The 20,244-nt window shown below is 40.6% G+C and overlaps 1 protein-coding gene across 1 annotated transcript in view; it reads right to left on the minus strand.

Moving 5' to 3' along the window:
- Positions 1 to 20,244, minus strand: part of RFX3 (regulatory factor X3) — a 135,870-nt gene that overhangs the window by 64,471 nt on the left and 51,155 nt on the right. The window contains exon 2 of the mRNA XM_075726130.1: positions 940 to 1,064. Within this exon, the coding sequence (XP_075582245.1) occupies positions 940 to 1,056 (117 nt within the window). The 5' untranslated portion in view covers positions 1,057 to 1,064. The remainder of the gene's footprint in view (positions 1 to 939; positions 1,065 to 20,244) is intronic.

A 20,244-nucleotide genomic window follows, 5' to 3' on the forward strand; every position in this document is an offset into this window, starting at 1 on the left:
ATAAAAATGCACCACCTGGAATTCTAGAACTAAACTTAACAAATGCCAAAGAATTTGATTTAGGGAAAAGTGCTCCACTGGCACAGAAACAAATTACACTACTTGATAAACTATGTCCAGTTCTCATGCTATTGATTCTGAAACTGTGAAGTCAGTTTTTGATAAAAAAACACATCAGGTGTCACCCAGAGTACCTGTCAGATGGACAGCTAATTTCTGTGTATTCTACAAAAGTCTTGGACAGCTGTCATGGCTTTCACATTCAGTCCCTGTTTTCTACCTCCCTACTTTTCCTGTTTTCCTCCCCATTTTCTTCAGCCACCACTCCTTCCAAAGTTTGTGGGTGCTGCATAGGTGAGTGACCGTCTCATATAACAGAGGTGTGCACAGTGCTGACTGCTACAAAAGCCTTCTTACTACCCTGGCAAATGCACATCATGATTTACCTGTTGTCATACCACAAATACTTTCATGACACTTGTGCAAAGATCTGCAGGGAGTTAAGCCTAGAGATACAAAGGACAGTGCTTTTCATTTTTCCATTTGTATTGCACTTACTTGGATGTCCAAATGAAAGGAGAAATGATAGACAATAATATCAGGAACATATTGATTATTCATTATTTAAAGAAAAAAATGTAAATATTCAGTAACATAAAGTAAATTTCTATGAGCTATTACACAAATTCCACAATAACCTACAGTTAGAATCCTGTATGTGTACTACTGGTGCTTCTCAGATGCTTTACTTAAGGAACAGATCCTGAAAACAGCTTGCCTTTCTCTGCCTATTTTAATTCCAGCAAAATAAAACTGATAAAAGCAGAGCAAAAGAATTCATTTAGCAGCCTTGTACAAAATTGTGTTCTTCACTACATTGTGAAGAATGAGCCTTCCTGAATTTTTTTTTCAGTCTTCCCCAAACTAACAGCCACCTACCTGTTGCTGAACTGGTACTTGCTGTACTACCTGTGTGGGCACTGCTGCCTGGCCAGCCACAGATGTCTGTAAAGTCACAGTTGAACCTGTATCCGACCCAGTCTCTGATGTCTGCATCGTGATCTCTGAATAAAATTAAGATGCAAAATTAAAAGGTTAGTGCATTAATTTCTTTATTTTGTCACTTATATTAGCACGCTAATTTGTCGCTTATCTCTATTTGGATCTTCGATTTAGCTAATACCAATCTTGGTATGAGCAAAAAGGTTTTTCCCCCTTACTAGCATACGAGTTAGTACAAATGGGGGTTTATCTTACTTTTATCTCACTTATACTCAATATATCTTTTATTTGCAGGTGCAGAAACATATAAAATTTCTCTGAGTTTTGTCACTTCAGGTAGAACTCAAAAAAATCAGCAGCAAATCTTCCCTCAGCTTGTAAATAACTAGTCATCATTCAAAACTGTTTTTTCTCTGGCTTGCTGAATTACACTAAAACTCTATACATTCAAATTCAAAGTCAAACTTCTAGCAGGCCACAGAATGAAGGGCTGTAATCTGGAAAGCAAACTGTGAAAAGCATTTAATGAGTCACAGTGAAAAAGCAACTCAAATAACCTTCTTCAGTAGAAAGCATTAAAGCAACCACTGCAGTTAAAATCTGAGAAGAAACTTTTCAACACTAAAAACATGTAGAAATACATACGTGGTAGAACAGTGCCTAATATTGTGGCCCTGACATTTAAAGGGAACAATGGAAATGTAGATAGAATACAGAAAAGGTTGAAAATCAAGGAAAATGCCTTACAAAGAAAACTCATCAGAAAGACAACCAAGGATGACGTATGCTTTCATAGGAAACATAGACTGGGAACTATAGGATTCCTCAATTTTGCACAGCAGAAATTATAACAGAATTGTCTGGGTGACAAAACAAAATTAATTCAAAATCAGGAATTAGATTTTTTTTTTTTTAATTTCTTTTAAGCAGTGGATGGTTAACTGGTGAAAATAATAACCAGATGAGGCAAATTTTTCTTCACCTGGTACCTTCAAAACAGAAGACTGTATGGTTCTGTGAAGGATTACAGTAAATAAATACAAATTACTAGTCTGTAAACCAAACATTCTGTGACCTAAAAATTTTACTGCCCTGAATCTATATTAATCTGTATTAGCTACTTCGCCAACCTGAAGACCAATGTCAATAAAAATGAGGACCATCATCATGCATAATAAAAGAATTTTACATGAAAAAAAAATCTACAAATACTTAGAATGCCCTATCCAGGTGATTTTTAGTTTAATTGAACAGACCCAGATGGCTGACAGGAGAGAAATTAGACTTTAATCCCCCCTGCCCAACCAAATAACAACCTTCTCCCCAAAAAACCCCACAATATTTTTGAGACAAAACCATAATAAAAAATGGGTCTATTCAGGGGCATACCACTATATAGTAGGAGGAATTCATTACTGTATCAAAAAAACTCAGAGCCTCTCACAAAATTCAGTGGTGTTCTTGCTTGACAGCTGAACCAGCTGCAACAACAGACCTTCCTTTCAAGGCTGAGTTCCACAGCAGTTTAAGCTGATTTAAAGCTGGGTTTCTGCAGTCCCTCCCTCCAACTACCTCTGACTCACTTTGCATTCAAATGTAGTCAGGGCAAAGCAGGAAACAGCTATACAAACTTGGGATGGGGGCAGGGGATAGGGGCAGGACCTCGCCAACTGGGACCATCATTGGTTTAAGCTCCATGGAACCATGCCTATGGTACCTGGCAGATTTAACTGCTGCTTCTGAAATATTCAGAAAGGCTGATAAATTGTTGATCAAATCTGTTTGAGATTAATCAACAGAGTCTCAGAGTTATCACGTTGACAGAATCCTCTACTTCCTTCCAGCATGCCTGACAAAAAACAGGATACAACATGAAAAAAAAAAAGGAATACAACTTCACAGATGACTATTGAAATGTTAAAAATCCTAACAATGAAAATGGATGCCCACAGGATAAATATGGAGGAGTCGGAAGCCACCATGCTGCTAGAAAGCTATGACCTACTTGCCATTACTGAAAGTTCATGGGATGAATCCCATGACTGGAGTGCAGCTATCGATGGCTACAGATTGTTCAGAAGGGACAGGCAAGGAAGGAGGGGTGGAGGTGTTGCCCTCTATGTCAAGAAATGGATAGATTGTGAAGAGCTGTCTCTGAAGAATAGCCATGAGCAGGTTCAAAGCTAATTGGGTAAGAATTAGAGACCAAGGCAACAAAGAGAACCTTGTGGTTGGTGTCTACTACAGTCCGCCTGATCAAGGGGAGCCTGTTGACGAAGTCTTCCTACTCCAGCAAAAGGATGCATCGTGCTTGCAGGCTCTCAACCTGCTGGGGGACTTCAACCACCCCAACATCTACTGGAGAAGTAGCACGACAAGCTGTAGGCAATCTAGGAGACTCCTGGAGTGCGTTGATGGTAACTTATTAAGCCAGGTAATAGACAGCCCTACCAGAGGGATTGTGATACTGGACCTGATGGTCACCAATGCAAGTGAGCTAATCGGTGATGTCAAGATTGGAGGCAGCCTGGGCTGCAGTGATCATGCACTGGTGAAGTTCGCAGTCCTGACGGACATGGGTCAGGCAAAGAGTAAAGTCAGGACCTTAAATTTTAGGAAAGCAAAATTCCATCTGTTCAAGGAGGTAGTCAATAGGACCCCCTGGGAAACCCCCCTCAGGGACAAGGGAGCAGAACAGAGCTGGCAGATCTTTAAGGACACTTTCCATGAAGTGCAAGAGCTCTTGATCCCCACGGGTAAGAAATCTGGAAAGGAAGGCCAAGAGACTGGTACAGATGAGTCAAGATGTGCGGATCAAACTAAAGGGCAAGAAGGAAATGCACAGGCAGTGGCGGCAGGGACAGGTATCCTGGGAAGAGTATAGGGATGCTGCCCGGTTGTGTAGGGATGGGGTCAGGAAGGCCAAGGTGCGGCTGGAGCTGCACTTGGCAAGGGACACAAAGAATAATAAGAAGGGCTTCTATAGGTAAGTCAGTCAGAAAGGGAAGTTAAAAGAAAGCATACCCCCCTGATGAACATGACTGGCAAACTGGTAACAGACGAGGAGAAGGCTGAGGTACTCAATGGCTTTTTTGCCTCAGTCTTCACTGGCAACCTCTCTTCCCACACCTCTCGAGTGAATGGACCGCAAGACAGAGACTGGGGGAGCAAAGTCCCTCCCACCGTAAGAGAATCATAGAATCATTTAGGTTGGAAAAGACCTTTAAGATCATCCAGTCCAACCATTAACCTAACATTACCAAGTCCACACTAAACCAATCAAGGGTAGACTAGACTAAACCATGTCCCAAAGTGCCACATCTACCCATTTTTTGAACCCTTCCAGGGATGATGACTCCACCACCTCTCTGGGCAGCCTGTTCCAATGCTTGACTACCCTTTCCAGGAAGAAATTCTTCCTAGTATCCAATCTAAATCTCCCCTGATACAGCTTGAGCCCATTTCCTCTCGTCCTATTACTATCTAGCTAGAGAAGAGACCAACACCCACCTCACTACAACCTCCTTTCAGGTAGTTGTAGAGAGCCATAAGGTCTCCCCTCAGCCTCCTCTTCTCCAGACTAAACAACCCCAGTTCCCTCAGCTGCTTCTCAAAAGACCTATGCTCCAGACCCTTCACCAGCTTCGTTGCTGTCGTGGTTTAGCCCCAGCCAGCAACTAAGCACCACGCAGCCGCTTGCTCACTCCCCCTGTCCCGATGGGATTGGGGAGAGAATCGGAGGAGTAAGAGTGAGAAACACTCCTGGGTTGAGATAAGAACAGTTTAATAATTGAAATAAAGGAAAATAGTAATGCTAATAGTAACAGTATAATAATGATAATAATGATACACGAAGCAAGTGATGCACAATGCAATTGCTCACCACCCGCCGACCGATACCCAGACAGTTCCCGAGCAGCGATTGCTGCTCCCCGGCCAACCCCCCTCAGTTTATATACTGAGCATGACGCCATATGGTATGGAATAGCCCTTTGGTCAGTTTGGGTCAACTATTCTGGCTGTGCCCCCTCCCAGTTTCTTGTGCACCTGGCAGAGCATGGGAAGCTGAAAAAGTCCTTGACTAGCATAAGCAGTACTCAGCAACAACTAAAAACATCAGCGTGTTATCAACATTCTTCTCCTACTAAATCCAAAACACAGCACTATGCCTGCTGCTAGGAAGAAAATTAACTCTATCCCAGCCGAAACCAGGACAGTTGCCCTTCTCTGAACACGCTCCAGCACCTCAATGTCTTTCTTGTAGTGAGGGGCCCAAAACTGGACACAGTATTCCAGGTGCGGCCTCACCAGTGCCGAGTACAGGGGGACAATCACCTCCCTGCTCCTGCTGGCCACACTATTTCTCATACAAGCCAGGATGCTGTTGGCCTTCTTGGCCACCTGGGCACACTGCTGGCTCATGTTCAGTCGGCTGTCAACCAACACCCCCAGGTCCTTTTCGGCCAGGCAGCTTTCCAGCCGCTCTTCCCCAAGCCTGTAGCGTTGCATGGGCTTGTTGTGACCCAAGTGCAGGACCCAGCACTTGGCCTTGTTAAACCTCATACAGTTCGCCTCGGCCCATCGATCCAGCCTGTCCAGGTCCCTCTGCAGGGCCATCCTGCCCTCCAGCAGATCGACACTCCCACCCAGCTTGGTGTCATCTGCAAACTTACTGAGGGCGCACTCAATCCCCTCATCCAGATCATCGATAAAGATATTAAACAAGGCTGGCCCCAAAACAGAGCCCTGGGGAACACCGCTCGTGACCGGCCTCCAACTGGACTTAACTCCACTCACCACTACTCTCTGGGCTCGGCCACCCAACCAGTTTTCTACCCAGCAAAGAATACACGCGTCCAAGCCATGAGCTGCCAGCTTCCCAAGGAGAACGCTACGGGAGACGGTGTCAAAGGCTTTGCTAAAGTCCAGGTAAATGATGTCCACAGCCTTTCCTTCATCTACCAGGCGGGTCACCAGGTCATAAAAGGAGATCAGGTTGGTCAAGCAGGACCTGCCTTTCATGAACCCACGCTGGCTGGGCCTGATCCCCTGGTTGATCTGCACTTGCCTGTTGAGTTCACTCAATATGAACTGCTCCATAATCTTTCCCAGCACTGAGGTCAGGCTGGCAGGCCTGTAGTTCCCTGGGTCCTCCTTCTGGCCCTTCTTGTAGATGGGCATCACATTGGCAAGCCTCCAGTCATCAGGGACCTCCCCCGTTAACCAGCACTGCTGATAGATGATGGAAAGTGGCTTAGCGAGCTCCTCTGCCAGCTCCCTCAATACTCTCAGGTGGATCCCATCCAGCCCCATAAACTTGTGAGCATCCAGGTGGCACAGCAGGTCGTTAACTGCTTGCTCCTGGACTATGAGGGCTCCATTCTGCTCAAGAAGATCAGGTGCAAGACCACCTGAGGAACCTCAATGTACATAAGTCTATGGGACCTGATAAGATGCATCCCAGAGTCCTGAGGGAATTGGCTGATGTTGCCAACCCACTCTCCCATAATATCTAAAAGTCGTGGCGGTCAGATGAAGTCCCCAGTGACTGGAAAAAGGGAAACATTGCACCCATTTCTTTTTTAAAGAGTAGAAAGGAGGACCCTGGGAACTACCGACCTGTCAGCCTCATCTCTGTGCCTGGGAAAATCAGGGAACAGATCCTCTTAGAAGCTATGTTAAAGCACATGGAGGGCAGGGAGGTGATTCGAGACAGCCAGCATAGCTTCACCAAGGGCAAGTCTTGCCTGACCAACGTAGTGGCCTTCTCTGATGGAGTGACTGCATCAGTAGACAAGTGAAAAGCTATGGATGTCTTCTATCCGGCCTTCTGTAAGGCCTTTGACACAGTCCACCACAACAGCCTTCTCTATACTGAAGAGATTTGATGGATGGACTGTTTGGTGGATAAAGAATTGGCTGGATGGTCACATCCAGAGAGTAATGGTGAACAGCTCAATGTCTGGATGGAGATCAGTGACAAGTGGTGTCTCATGGGTGTCCATATTGGGACCAGTACTGTTTAGTATGTTCATCAGTGACAGCGACAGTGGGATCAAGTGCACCCTCAGCAAGTTTGCAGATGACACCAAGCTGAGTGGTGCAGTTGACACACCTGAGGGACGGGATGCCATCCAGAGGCACCTGAACAAGCATGAGAAGTGGACCCGTGTGAACCTCATGAGGTTCAACTAGGCCAAGTGCAAAGTCCTGCACCCGGGTTGGGGCAACCCCCGATGTCAGTACAGGCTGAGGGATGAAGGGATGGAGAGCAGCCCTGAGGAAAAGAACTTGGGGGTACTGGTGGATGAAAAGCTGGACATGAGCTGGCAATGTGCGCTTGCAGCCCAGAAAGCCAACCGCATCAAAAGAAGCGTGGCCCAGCAGGTCAAGGGAGGTGATTCTGCCCCTCTGCTCTGCTCTGGTGAGACCCTACCTGGAGTACCATGTCCAGCTCTGAAGTCCTCAGTACAGGAAAGACATGGACCTGTTAGAACAGGTCCAGAGGAGGGCCACAAAAATGATCCAAGGGGTAGAACACCTCTCCTGTGAGGAAAGGCTGAGAGAGTTGGGCTGGTTTAGCCTGGAGAAGAGAAGGCTCCAAGAAGAACTTATAGCAGCCTTCCAATACCTAAAGGGGGCTTATACGAAAGACAGGGACAGACTTTTTAGTAGGGCCTGTAGTGATCGGACAAGAAGAATAGTTTTAAACTAAAGAAGTGTATGTTCAGACTAGATATAAGGAAGACATTTTTTACAACAAGGATGGTAAAACAGTGGAACAGGTTGCCCAGAGAGGTTGTAGATGCCTCCTCCCTGGAAACATTCAAGGTCAGGTTGGATGGGACCGTCAGCAACCTGATCTAGTTGAAGATGTCCCTGCTCGTTGCAGGGTGGGATGGACTAGATGACTAACGGTCCCTTCCAATCCAAACTATTCTATGATTCTGTGATTCTATGTTTACTGTAAAAGAGTAAATTTCATACCTTTTTTTGCCTACAGAAAATGCTGTATAAAATCCAGAATAAAGTTATTTAATATAAAATCAATGTCATAGTTCCAGTATTAGTCCACCCTAACTTAAAACCCATAGTTTTTCCCTTAATTCCAATATTAACGAAAACATTCAACTTCCAGTAATAACATCCAGAAAGAAAATTTTCCTTACTTTCCAATATGCAATCATCTTAAGGTTTCTGCAGATGAATTAACAAGACATTTGTGCCATATAAGACATCCTTAAGTGCACTACACCAAACTCACCCACAATGTAAATGTATGAGCTTAAATAAACCGAGTCAGAGATGTAGAAAATTATTTTTTGCAAACAAAGGCAAAAAGATTATTTATGCTTTATATACATATGCCTAAACATATTTACGGAAATAATAACCACAGCAGTGATCATTATACCTTTTGAAGAGAGTCACAGCACAGCACAATGGGATACAAAGTACTTTCTGGGGTTTCCAAAACATAAGAAATGACATAGACAATGGTAACATTCCTAATGGAATACTAATGAGTTGAGTATTTTAATTTTATACTTAAACACTGTAAACCATTTTCTAAATTTGTGTAATTCATGTTCTACTCAGTTCTGGCGCAGCATGAAGTCACTGCTAACAAAAAAGAACCTAAGTTGTAAAAAGATCAACATTCTTAAACGAAGAAATGCAATGAAACTGGCTTTTAAGGGAAACTATGAATTTCAAACTACATCAAACTTACTTGTAAATGATGTCTCACTTAATGAAGTCAGAGATTTTAATAAATAAATATTCTTCCTATTTAGAAAGCAAATCCAACTTATTTAACAAAGGCTAATTTCTTTATATTGAAATTATTTAGAAAACAATCTCTTTTTGTAATTGCAATTTTCCACAATCATACATATAAGTCATTGGGCAATGTTTTATGCATAAATACTGAAAAATAAAGGGAAGAAAAAAAATGTGTAGTGTAGACACAGTGTGGTTTGGTCAAAACAACAGTTCTGCCAATTAAGAATTAAAAATTTTTCAAAAGCATCAGAATAAACTTATGGATATGTCTACTCACTTAGGGATATACCTTCACCTTAACTCTTTAATCATCTGTACTTTTCCTCAGCCCATTACCTTTGAGTTGGAAAATTACTTCAAAATTGAAGTAAAAAAAGAGCCTGCTTGTCTGAGCAGGCCTGCACTCACTCTTATATGTAACCCACATAAAAACTTTGGCAAGCTGGCAGAATAGTGGAAACCAAAAGCTAAACAGTAACTTCCTAAACCAGCTCTCTGCTATAAAAGCACTTCCAGTTTCAGAGCACAATTAATTGGGTCAGTTTAAGCCACCAATTCCAACAAACGATCATTTTAGATACTGCAGCTCCCATGGGAAGCAAAAGGGAACAGCTGAAAAGAATTAAAAGGCGTTATTTTATACCACCCCTTAGCTTTACTTGACTATTTCTTGTTTTCATGGTTACAGTGTACAAACATGTCAATCACTGCAAGGGAGAAGGAATGCTACTACAGTCAAATACAGTTTTCACTGGTGAGAGACTGTTCCGTATTGCCATTATCTGTTAATTGCTATGTCACATCTCAGGCAGTACTTGATCATTACAGCTGCAATTCAAGATACTCAAGAAACCAGAGCCAGGTACTCTCATCTAAGTGAGGAACATAATGTATTCATTTCCTTGCAGCAGTTGTCATGGATTGTGCCTGGCTTACATTAGCGTTAGCCCTTTAGGAAAAGGAAGCAGCTTCATTATAAGAACAGAAGATACTTTGGTTGTAAACCAGCTGTCAGTCACTGCAGAGAAGCTTTGAGACAGGCAGACCTTGAGTGCCAGTGACAGCCGACAGTCTGCTGTTAGGTACTGAGGGATGCTGAACAGGGATAGTCAAGAATTGGGTATTCTCTACCCAGTCCTGGACGTGGTGATGTCCAGAGACATATCGGGACATGTGAGAGAGAATCCAGGGTTAGGTGGGAGAGAACACCTAGAGAGAACTGGAGAGACCCCAGAGGACCCCATGGCCCAGCCTAGGACAACCCACCGTATCACTGGCACTGCTACACTGACCTACCAAACTTCAGACTATGTCGTCCCATCCACAGGACAGGGAAGCCATGTAATTTGTAAACTGAACATCTGTTTTTGATTAAAGTGTTTTGGTGACTGAGTCCATTTTACCTCCACACTGCCAATTTGGTGAGAGCCCTATATTCAAGCATACAATCTGATGTGCTTCTCTACCTCAGAACTGTAATACAGTTTTATTAATAATCTGATAGACAGGTTAACTGGTTGCTCTATAGACTAATTTATCAGTAGGTAAAATAGGACAGCGAAAGCATGGTTGTGGAATATAAACTTTGCCACCACTTTTGCCTAAGCAGAAATAAACCTAATGACTTAATATCAACTTATTCAAAAGCGTTTAGGTTGTTCCCATTATTCTGCTCTATGTCTCTATCCCAAATGCAATTCTTTACCATAGCTCACTACACAGTACAGATTTTTCCTTGTAGATGGCATACAATATGTTTGACAGTCAACATTTATCATCTTCCTACTCACTGTAGGTTTTTCTAGCACCATGTTAGTGGCGGAGTCAGTGCAATTCTTTTAAATTGCATCAATACTGAGCAGTCACATGAACACATTTTTATAATCTAAATGAAGTCTCTCAGTTTTTCACTGATACTGCATGTAAGTAAAGGAACTGCATATTACAGCAGAAAAGACAACATCCTTGCCTAATGGGACTGTCAGGTGCATCACAAGGAACAGATGAATGTTTGACAAAAATCCTTTTTATTCTGGCTAATTAAGCAGCTGGACACACCCATCTGTTAATGGTTTTACTTTGTATAGCCAGTGCTTGTTGCATCAAGCAAATGTAAGCTAAACAGGCCACATTCTGAAAGAAGGCTAATTAACCCCTCCAAGTGGGAAAAAGATCCTGCCCAAGCCCAGCTGCTGAATGTGACAAGATTAGTATTTCTTCAGTCTAATAGGCAGAACTCAGGGAAAGCTACCATGCCGAAAATTAACCCTTTCCTGCATATTCTGTGCAATTTCATGTTGTCTGTTAAGCTCCCTAAAGATTTTTTAATATACTCAAATTCTCAGTTGGAATTCTTCCGCTTTCTAGACTTTCTAGACTTGAAATATCAAGACTGAATGGTTTAAGACTCTAACCTCATCAATTACTTATCAAATGAGATTGTTAAAATGCATCAGATTAATGATTGCTTTTTATTTTGTTCCTGGATGACTTCACCCTGAACTACTTTACTTTTTTTAAGCTACCAGAGTTTGCAAAGTTTTTTTCGGCTACATACGCTTTATTGTCTAGATCAAATAATGTAGCAGGCTTTAATTCAATGCAGAAAATGAAAGCCTGTAATTTACTTCCAAGTGCAGCAGGAAATTTCTTTTTTCTCCTCTAGAAGGCTAAATAAAACATCACAGAAGGTAAAGTGAACAAAATCTTATAATCACATGCAGTGATGGCAGGCTTTTAATGGTCAGAATAAAAAGTTAATCTTAAGATCTTCTCTATTTATAATGATGAATCACCAATATACTCATTAAGAATTTCTGGCAACATAATGTGTTTCACAACAAAGGAAAACTTCTCAGGACATCAAGTTTCAACAAGTAATACAGAATGCTTGGTTCCGGAACAATAGTATAAATGGAAACAAGTTTCAATAATACACTGGAGTTTTAGATAAGCATTCCTTTTCAATTTTTGTGTAAACAAAAATTTTATGAATAATTGCCCTCAAACTAGCAATGTTATGAATTTCAAGGCACCATTATGTGTTAGCAGTAAAGCAGAAGGCAGTTTATACATGCTATTCACAGGGAAAAAAAGAATACTAGAAATAATTTTTAGATACTAATGTATTTTCAAGTTAGAACACCAGTTTCTTACTAAACACCGTTTGATTGTTTGTCCTCTCCCAAGGTTCTTAGGGATACCAAAGTAGGCAGCTGGACTCTGATGGTATAAGGACTAGTTGCTAAATATTTCATTTAGCAACATGAATTTCATTACTTTTTTCAGCTTTTCACAGACTTATGGGAGGAATAATAGTTAACTGAATAGCACAGAATGAAGTATATAAGCTGATTCTCTGGATTCACATATAATTTCCGGTAGCAAACCCCTACACTAGCAGAGTAACAGAAGAGGGAAGTACGGAGAGATACACACTGGAAAGGACCAATGCAAGTGGTAACTCTTGGTAACTCCTTCAAAGAAAGTTTATCATAGAATCCTTTAGGTTGGAAAAGAACTTTAAGATCATCCAGTCCAATGTCTTGACAATCAGATTATTAAGTACCTAAGAACAGCACTAGTCAACAATTGACATAACAAAATTCCATATTTCCAGCAGATCACAGACAACACATGGATGTTTAGGCTGAATGACTACTTCATGACTCTCTCACTTTAATCTACCTACTAATTCTACCTGCAAAAACTTCAAAATTGTATTTACTCTTGGTGGACAATATATCAGTATTACACATCAGCCCTACACATCAATACACATCAACAACAAGACTACATTCACAAACAACAGGACAGGACAAAACAAAACTTCTGAAGAGTTTTTGTTGTGACAAATCCAGCAAGTACAACTGTTAAAGAAACAAAACTAGCAAATCATCAAACAATTATGCTATTCTAAGGTGTTAGTTTGTCCACTGGATATTCTGTGAGTGGAAAACCCCAGGTGATGTTCTCCTTCATCCTGGGTAACAGGGTGTGAAGAGGAGGGCACTGATACTGCATGTCAACAATTGGTTGTGGAACTGGTGCTGGCAACAGGCCTTTGGTTTCTATGACCATAGCACCCTCTTCGAGGATCAAGTCTGCTTAGGAGAGATGGGATCCACTGCACTAAGTGGGGCAGAGGTGTCTTTGGACAGCAGGATGGCTGACCTGGTAAGAAAGGACTTAAACCAGGAATGATGTGGGGAGGGAAAGAGTTACCAGCAGCCCCGTGAAGGAGTGGTGGACAGGACTGACAAGCAAAGGGCCTGGGATGATGTGAATGAAAGGGAACACATTTTACTTTCATTAAAAAATAATCCAGCCACCAAGCCAGGAAACATGAAACTAATTATTACTCTACTCTTAATTGGTTTAGTGGTGGGCTTGGTAGCGTTAGGTTAATGGTTGGGCTGCGTGATCTTAAAGGTCTTTTCCAACCTAAACGATTCTATGATTCTATCATCAACAAAATGAGGTTTAAGCATGATCACCTCAAGCATTTGCATGTGAGCAAGGAAGTGGCTACAAGGCATCTTTATAAGGAAACCACCCAGACCCTCTCTGGGAAATCAGTATGCTGAAGTGCCTCTCTCTCAAGTGCTTATACAGCAAGGGGTGTACAAAGGGCTCACACACAGCATGGTGAATAAACGCGAGGAATTAGAGACCTGCGTGCATTTGCAGGGCTATAATTTTGTTGGGATCACAGAGATGTGGTGGGATGGCCCACATGACTGGAGTGCAGCAATGAAGGGACACAACCTGTCTGACCTTATAGTTTGTTTCTTTTAGAAATGAAAATGTCTCTAGAAAACAATCTTCACTAGGATGAAGTTCATGGGAACTTTCTTGTTGGGATGGGTGTTTTGTTGTGTTTAACCAGAAACAAGTTTTGATAAAAGAATTAACTAAATTACAAAACATTTCTGTAAGTTTACTGTGCTTTTGAAGTTAATGTTTACACTGCTAAGTCGAGTGTCCTAAATCACAGTCAAGTGTTATCTACCTTAAATAGTATTTGGGTACTTTTCCTATACTGAGGCACCTGTCTTTAATATATTAACATAACTTTCATGGGCTGGGATAAGCATGTTCATCATCTCCCAAAAACACCTCTATGCAGAATGGCAGCTACAATAGCAAACGGAATTTCTAGCTTGAGCCAAGATCTTATTTTGCTGCACCACTAATATTAGCAGAATTCATTATAAAATCTAACATGTATAATGCTACTTCTTCACACCTTTCAAAATACTTGACAACAAAATGTAGTTTTATGAAATTTCATCCTTGTTTTTGCCTGTTGGTTCAGGGCAGAGTGGGAACAGGACATCATGTAATACTTCAAGCACTGACAATCACCACTGAAGGCACTTTGCCTAATAGCCACTGTTTTCTGAGGAAGAATGTGAAAGCAGGAGCATCACCTGTACAAAAGTTTCTGTCACTTCTGCATCAATTATACGGTTCTGAAAGTAGATTTAGTTTTGCTTCAGAAGTGCGTTGTTTCCCCCCCATATGATATTGTGCTGCAGTCCTTTCATCAAAAGAGTGTGAACCTAATGCTGACGAAACAAAGGGAGAAAAATTGATGTGAAAATGGAGGTGATACTTGTCTTCATCACTCAGTAGATCAAGACATAAAATGAAAAAGTCGAAACATTATAGCTGGAGACATCTACTTTATTAACAGAATGAGCAATTCTTACAGGAAATAGATTCTGCTCTCTGTGTATTACCTCCCTGTTACAAATTCTCTTTGTGATGCTTTCCTGTTTTACTTTCACTGAATCACAGTATGGCCCCAGAGGTTGGAAAGGACCGGCTCAAGCAGGGCTACCTACAGCCTTCTGCCCAGGGCCATGTCCACATGGCTTCTAAATATAGCCAAGAATTGGGACTCCACAACATCTGTGGTCAACCTGTTCCAGTCCTTGGTCACCCTCATAGTAAAAAAAGTTTTGCTCATATTCAGAGGGAACCTCCTGTGTTTCAGTCTGAGGCTGTTGCCTCCTGTCATGTCACTGAGCACCACTGAAAAGAATCAGTTCAGCTTTAGACCCTGTCTAACCTGCAGATATACTATGACAGTTATTAATTAAACTGACATTATTATTATTATTATTTACATTGTGATTACCCCTAAAGGCCACCTAACATTTCATGCTTAAAAGTTATTAAATTAGTAATACACTATGACATCTTCCAAATGCTTCACTTAGCCATTTTCTCACCAGGTGCAAAGAGAAGGAAACACTTCAGGCCTGGATTACTATCCCAATGACCGTGGTGTTAACTTTCTTCCTTCACCCATCACCTCAGCAGTAGTAAAAAACAGACGATGGGACAGGTGACAATCCAGGGTTCCCCTATGACTAGGGATGGGGGAAGTCAAAATAAAGAAATCAGAATGGTGCAAGTAGAAAGAGAAACAGAGCTTTCACCCCCTAACAACCTCACCACACCAGATTCAGGGTCCCATCCAAATACCATTTGCTAAACTACAATTTAAAATCACTGGATGGTAAAGAGGGCTTAGAAGGATAAAAACTGATGAAAGCACTTAAAGTGGTCTAAGAACAGCTATTTAGAGCTTTCAAGAGACTAAAAGTGGTCCAATAATAAAACAATTCCTTTAAATTTAGGAACATCTACAGAATGAAAGGCTAAACAGCTAAAAGTAAAAAAAATCACGTTCCTGCTACACTATATCAAATTAGAGAACAGTTCTAATATGAAGTTCTGTACCTGAGGCAAAAAGGAAGAGAGACAACTTTCCCTTTGTTCTGAACTACATAAAGATTACTTCAAAGTCCATCCACCATAAAATGATCAGATTCCAAATGGTTAAAGATTTGGGTTGTTTTAATTAGGGATGTATAAATCTCAGTATTTCTTAATTTTCTGAGAAGTTGAAGCAGTTCAAAACATTGCAATTAGTGTTACAGGCTCACACATTGTTCACATGATTTTCACACAGACAGCATTGATATTGATATTGTAATCCTAATCCATACACCATTTAATTGAAGTACCTTGGGTATGTACTACAGTAGCTGGATAACTATGTGACGGCACCCTACGTATGCAATACCTTCAAAGTAAGTGAAATTCTAAATTCCATTTTTGCCATCTTTGCTGGAAGAGTAGCATTACAGTACAATGGAAATTTTATATTCTTAAAAAAATTAGTGTTTTGGTAGTTAGTAGCAACTAACAAAACTATATCTATGCTAGAAAATGTTACTAATTTGTCTATATCAAATAGAAGTGTTTAAAGAAAAAAAGTATCACATCTTCTGACAGTATTATACCAGCTTTTGGACACTTACTCTCCACTGCTCCTACTTCTACTATGTGATACTCTTTTCCTGACTTACCAAGATACAGAATACTGCTCTGAGATTTGAGAATCTCAGTTAAAAACACCGTTGACACACTGGCAGTTATTTGGAGAATGTTCTAACATATCAGGGTTAGGGTGTGGAAAACATAACAGAAAAGATGAAGACTTATGCAAAATCCATTTAGCTACTGCATACAGAAGTTACAGTTGTCTTTTATCTATGGAACTACCAAGGAAGGAGATTTCAACAAGAATGCAGTAACACTGACACCAGTAAATAAAAATACTGGCTTAAAATGAAGAAGCAAGCTAAAGCAAATCCCTTCCCTACTGAACTGGGAGACATGCAAATAGGCTTACAACTGCAATATCTGTAGGCTTACTGCAGGGATAACTATATGTAATCTGCTTAAACAAGGAATGGACTGGATAAAATCTCACCAATTTCTCCTATTCCTATCTTCCTCAGTCTGCAATGTAATTTTGCGGGAGAAGGATGTATGTCATGCAGGTCAGCAGGTGAGTTAGTGATTACCCTGCTAAAGATGGAGGGACTGGATATATATTTCACTGGACCTTTCCTTCTCTGTAGTAGGAAGGCCTATTTGTGAAACATATCCCTTTATGCTTGCTCCCAGACATGACACTGCTTGCTTTAAAACAGAAAAATGAAAAAATCTTGTTTGCCTTACACCCAGGCACCTAAAAAGACTGTTTTAATTAGAATTGTAAGTACAGTATTTTGCCATATTTGCTTGCTTGGCATAGTCTGCAACTATATGAAGAAAACAGATAACTGGAAAGCAGTCTGCACATAGGTAATAACCCTCTGAAGAAACCAGAATAGACCAACACCCATGAGGTTGCCTTTGGGCCAGATTGGTCTTGGTCCACAGCGAAGTGTTTAAATGCCAGTGACACCCAGTGGAGCCTGGGGAGAGAGAAAAAATGCCCAGTTTCATTCCAGCCTTCTACGTCAAAAAGCTCACAAGCCTCATCATCTTGACTTCAGAGACTAAGAACCATGAAAGACTATGGCCATCAGAGCCAACAATAACCATCAGGCTTATGGTACTGTAAACCTATGGTTTAACTAATGTATTTAATTAATGCTTGATTCTTAGCTTTTAACAGTCTAATTGGCTAGTAGCTGAGCATAAATAAATGCTTGCCTGAAATTTGGAGATTTGGCTGGTGTGTCTCAGAATATTCCCATTATAGCAGTCCCCAATTACCCAGCAATAATAGCTGCAACAATTCACACCATAGCTGCACCTGGAAATCTGCTTGGTATGGTGCCAACTCACTGCAAAATGGAGAGGAAAGCACTGGGAATGCAACGTAATTCTGAACTACAATGCAACTAAAACAGGCAGGGAGCGTGGAAGAGGACAAGTACACAGTTAGCTGTGTCCAGATGCAACTCCATCATACTCATCTACATCTGTTGTTCTGCACCTGGCAGCTGTCTAGCCAAACAAGCCTTGCTTATCCTTATATCTTCCTTCTAACTTACCCTTATATCCTAACTTACTCTTACCCTTGCTTATGTTTCTGCTGAAAGAGCATATGAAAGAAAAAAAAAAAAAGGTTAAAGTTATGCAATACTTAAAAAATATTCCAAAGGGTGGAAGTGCATTCTGCTCAGAAGCACTGACTAAAAAGAATAAAAAGCACCACAAACAAGGTAGAAATTATCTTGGATGAGGTACAGAATGAACCAAAGTTTTGTGAATTGAAATCAGTTCAGTGAAAAGCTTCTTTACTGATGACATTGACACATGGATTGTCTGGAATGCTCTGTGCAGGGCATGTGAACTCCTCCTTGGCACCAGAGGAGTGCCTTGGAACTTCAACCTTGGAGCTTCAGTCAGCCCTGAACACTGGCATAGCTTGCTCATCTCTGCACTGTGTCATGTAGAGGTATCCTCTGAGTTACCATAACTGAAAAGCATTTTTTCAACTATTTCAAGGAAATGAAAACTTTCTGGTGTAAAGAGCTGACCAAATAATTCACATGAAGGTCTGGAACCCAAAAGTATGGAACTTTGGGAAGAACTGGAAGAATTTTTAAAAAATTAGGATTTTTAATAACTTCAGGTCTTAAACCAACCACAAATTGGCAGCTTAGGACTTCTTACTTGTCAAGAGGCTTGTACGTTTTTAAGCCATAATCTGATATACTTTATGTATCAATGAACAGTGTCCCTCTCTCTTCTTAAGATTACTTAAGACTGTCCCTGGCTTGACAGTATTTGCTATAGTAGAACAATTGTCCCTGGCTTGAGAGCATTTACTATAGCAGAACATTTGTCTCTCAAGATACTTTGAAAGCTTTATTTTATATTGCAGAGAGAATTTGCAAGGACTGAACTGTTTAATGGATTGACAATGGAATATCTATTTTTTTTTCCTGTGAAATTTAAAAGGTACAAATCTCAGCATATTATGTGCTGCCTATTCTAATGAAAATCATAGAAAAAAAGATTCTTATATGCTTTATTTGTGCTGGTAGTTGCAATTATGCATGACATTAACTTGCTTCACTGAAACACATACACGCTGAAGTCTTTCTCATCCCCCTAAACAACCTCATTGTAACATGTATTGTGTTGACATGTTAAAAACTACTAAGTATTTAGATACAATTGGCACTCTGTAGAGAAAATAAGAAGTTAAAAGATAGACAGACAGACAGACAGACAGACAGATAGATAGATCATTGCAGCGAAGAAGACCAACAGCCTTGAGTGTATTAGGAAGGGTGTAGCCAGCAAGTGCCTCAGTTCCAGGCTTGAGACTGCATCTGGAATGCTCTGTTCAGTTTTGGGTGCCCCAGTAAAAAAAAAAAAAAAAAAAGAAAAATGCAGTTAAGTCTAGCTGAGGGTCACCAAGATAGTCAGGGGCCAAGAATATTTGACGTGGGTGGAAAGGCTGACCAAACAGGATTTGTTCAGCCTTCAGAAAAGAAGTCTATATATATACAATTTCCTGAAGAAAAGATGCACAGGTAAATTGCCTCCTAAATTTCATGACATACCTTTATAATTTCAGAAAAGGTGCATCAAAGTACTTTTAGTGGTAAATAAGATTATTTTCTAGTTACCAGAGTCTCTCTGAGTAGACTCCCTGCATACTCAGTCTTAAAAGGTACCAGATGACACGTATTCTAAATGCTAAAGATGACACTTATGCTGCAGCACAGTGACTCTCATTCTCAAATACATCAATAATCCAGTAGTTTTCCTAGGACAACCTAGACCTTGATTGAAAAAAGGCAGAGACACTTAAGCAGAGTGCCTAGATTTCTTAATCCAACCTAAAAAATGCTAACAACATTCCTTCCATAACTAATTTATCTCTTCTTGACTCATCTAACATCTTGGGGAAAAAACAAGTAAATCAGTAGCTACTGAACAATACATTAACCTATATTCAGGTTAACTAGCCACTCTGATGCTCACCCATTGTTTTTTGGTTTCTTTTCTAGTCATCAAAAGAGTGGAGATTTTATCAGAAAATTTGGAATGTTTTAGTTTCTTATAAATAGCTTCACTTACATTTAAGTCCATACACAGAAAGTGAAAAAACATACTGACTGGCTGCAGCAGCTGACAAAATTGGTTAAGGAGAGAATACACTCAAAATCAAACTAAGAGAAGTTACTGACAGTTTGGTTCCAGATTCTACTGGGCTTTAAGAGTAGAAACAGTTTGTGTGCATCTGATGCAGTGTGGTTCTACACAAAAGAACAGCAGGACACAAAAACGATGCAAGTAGACTGGAAGGTTAAGTTTGAAACACTATATGTAAGAATAAAAAAGATGTAAGTTTTTAGGGTAAGAAAATTTCCAATAAAAAGTGAGTTTGGATGTGGATGTCATCTTCACAAATAGAAGATCAAAAGAAAGCTCTTAGATAAAACAGAAAGATGTCTCGAATTTCTCCGCCATCTCACAGGTGGAAATAATAAGAGCTAGTTCAAAAACAGTTAGTAAAGTGTAAGAAATAACTTAGTGTGCTTCCCAGTTCATCTAAGTTTGCCTTATTAATAATGAAGTTCACCTTCCCCTACATTTTCATTCATGTTGCTTGGATTATAGCAT

The sequence above is a fragment of the Pelecanus crispus genome, chromosome Z (genome assembly GCF_030463565.1).
Source record: "Pelecanus crispus isolate bPelCri1 chromosome Z, bPelCri1.pri, whole genome shotgun sequence".
Classification (NCBI taxonomy): Eukaryota; Metazoa; Chordata; class Aves; order Pelecaniformes; family Pelecanidae; genus Pelecanus; species Pelecanus crispus.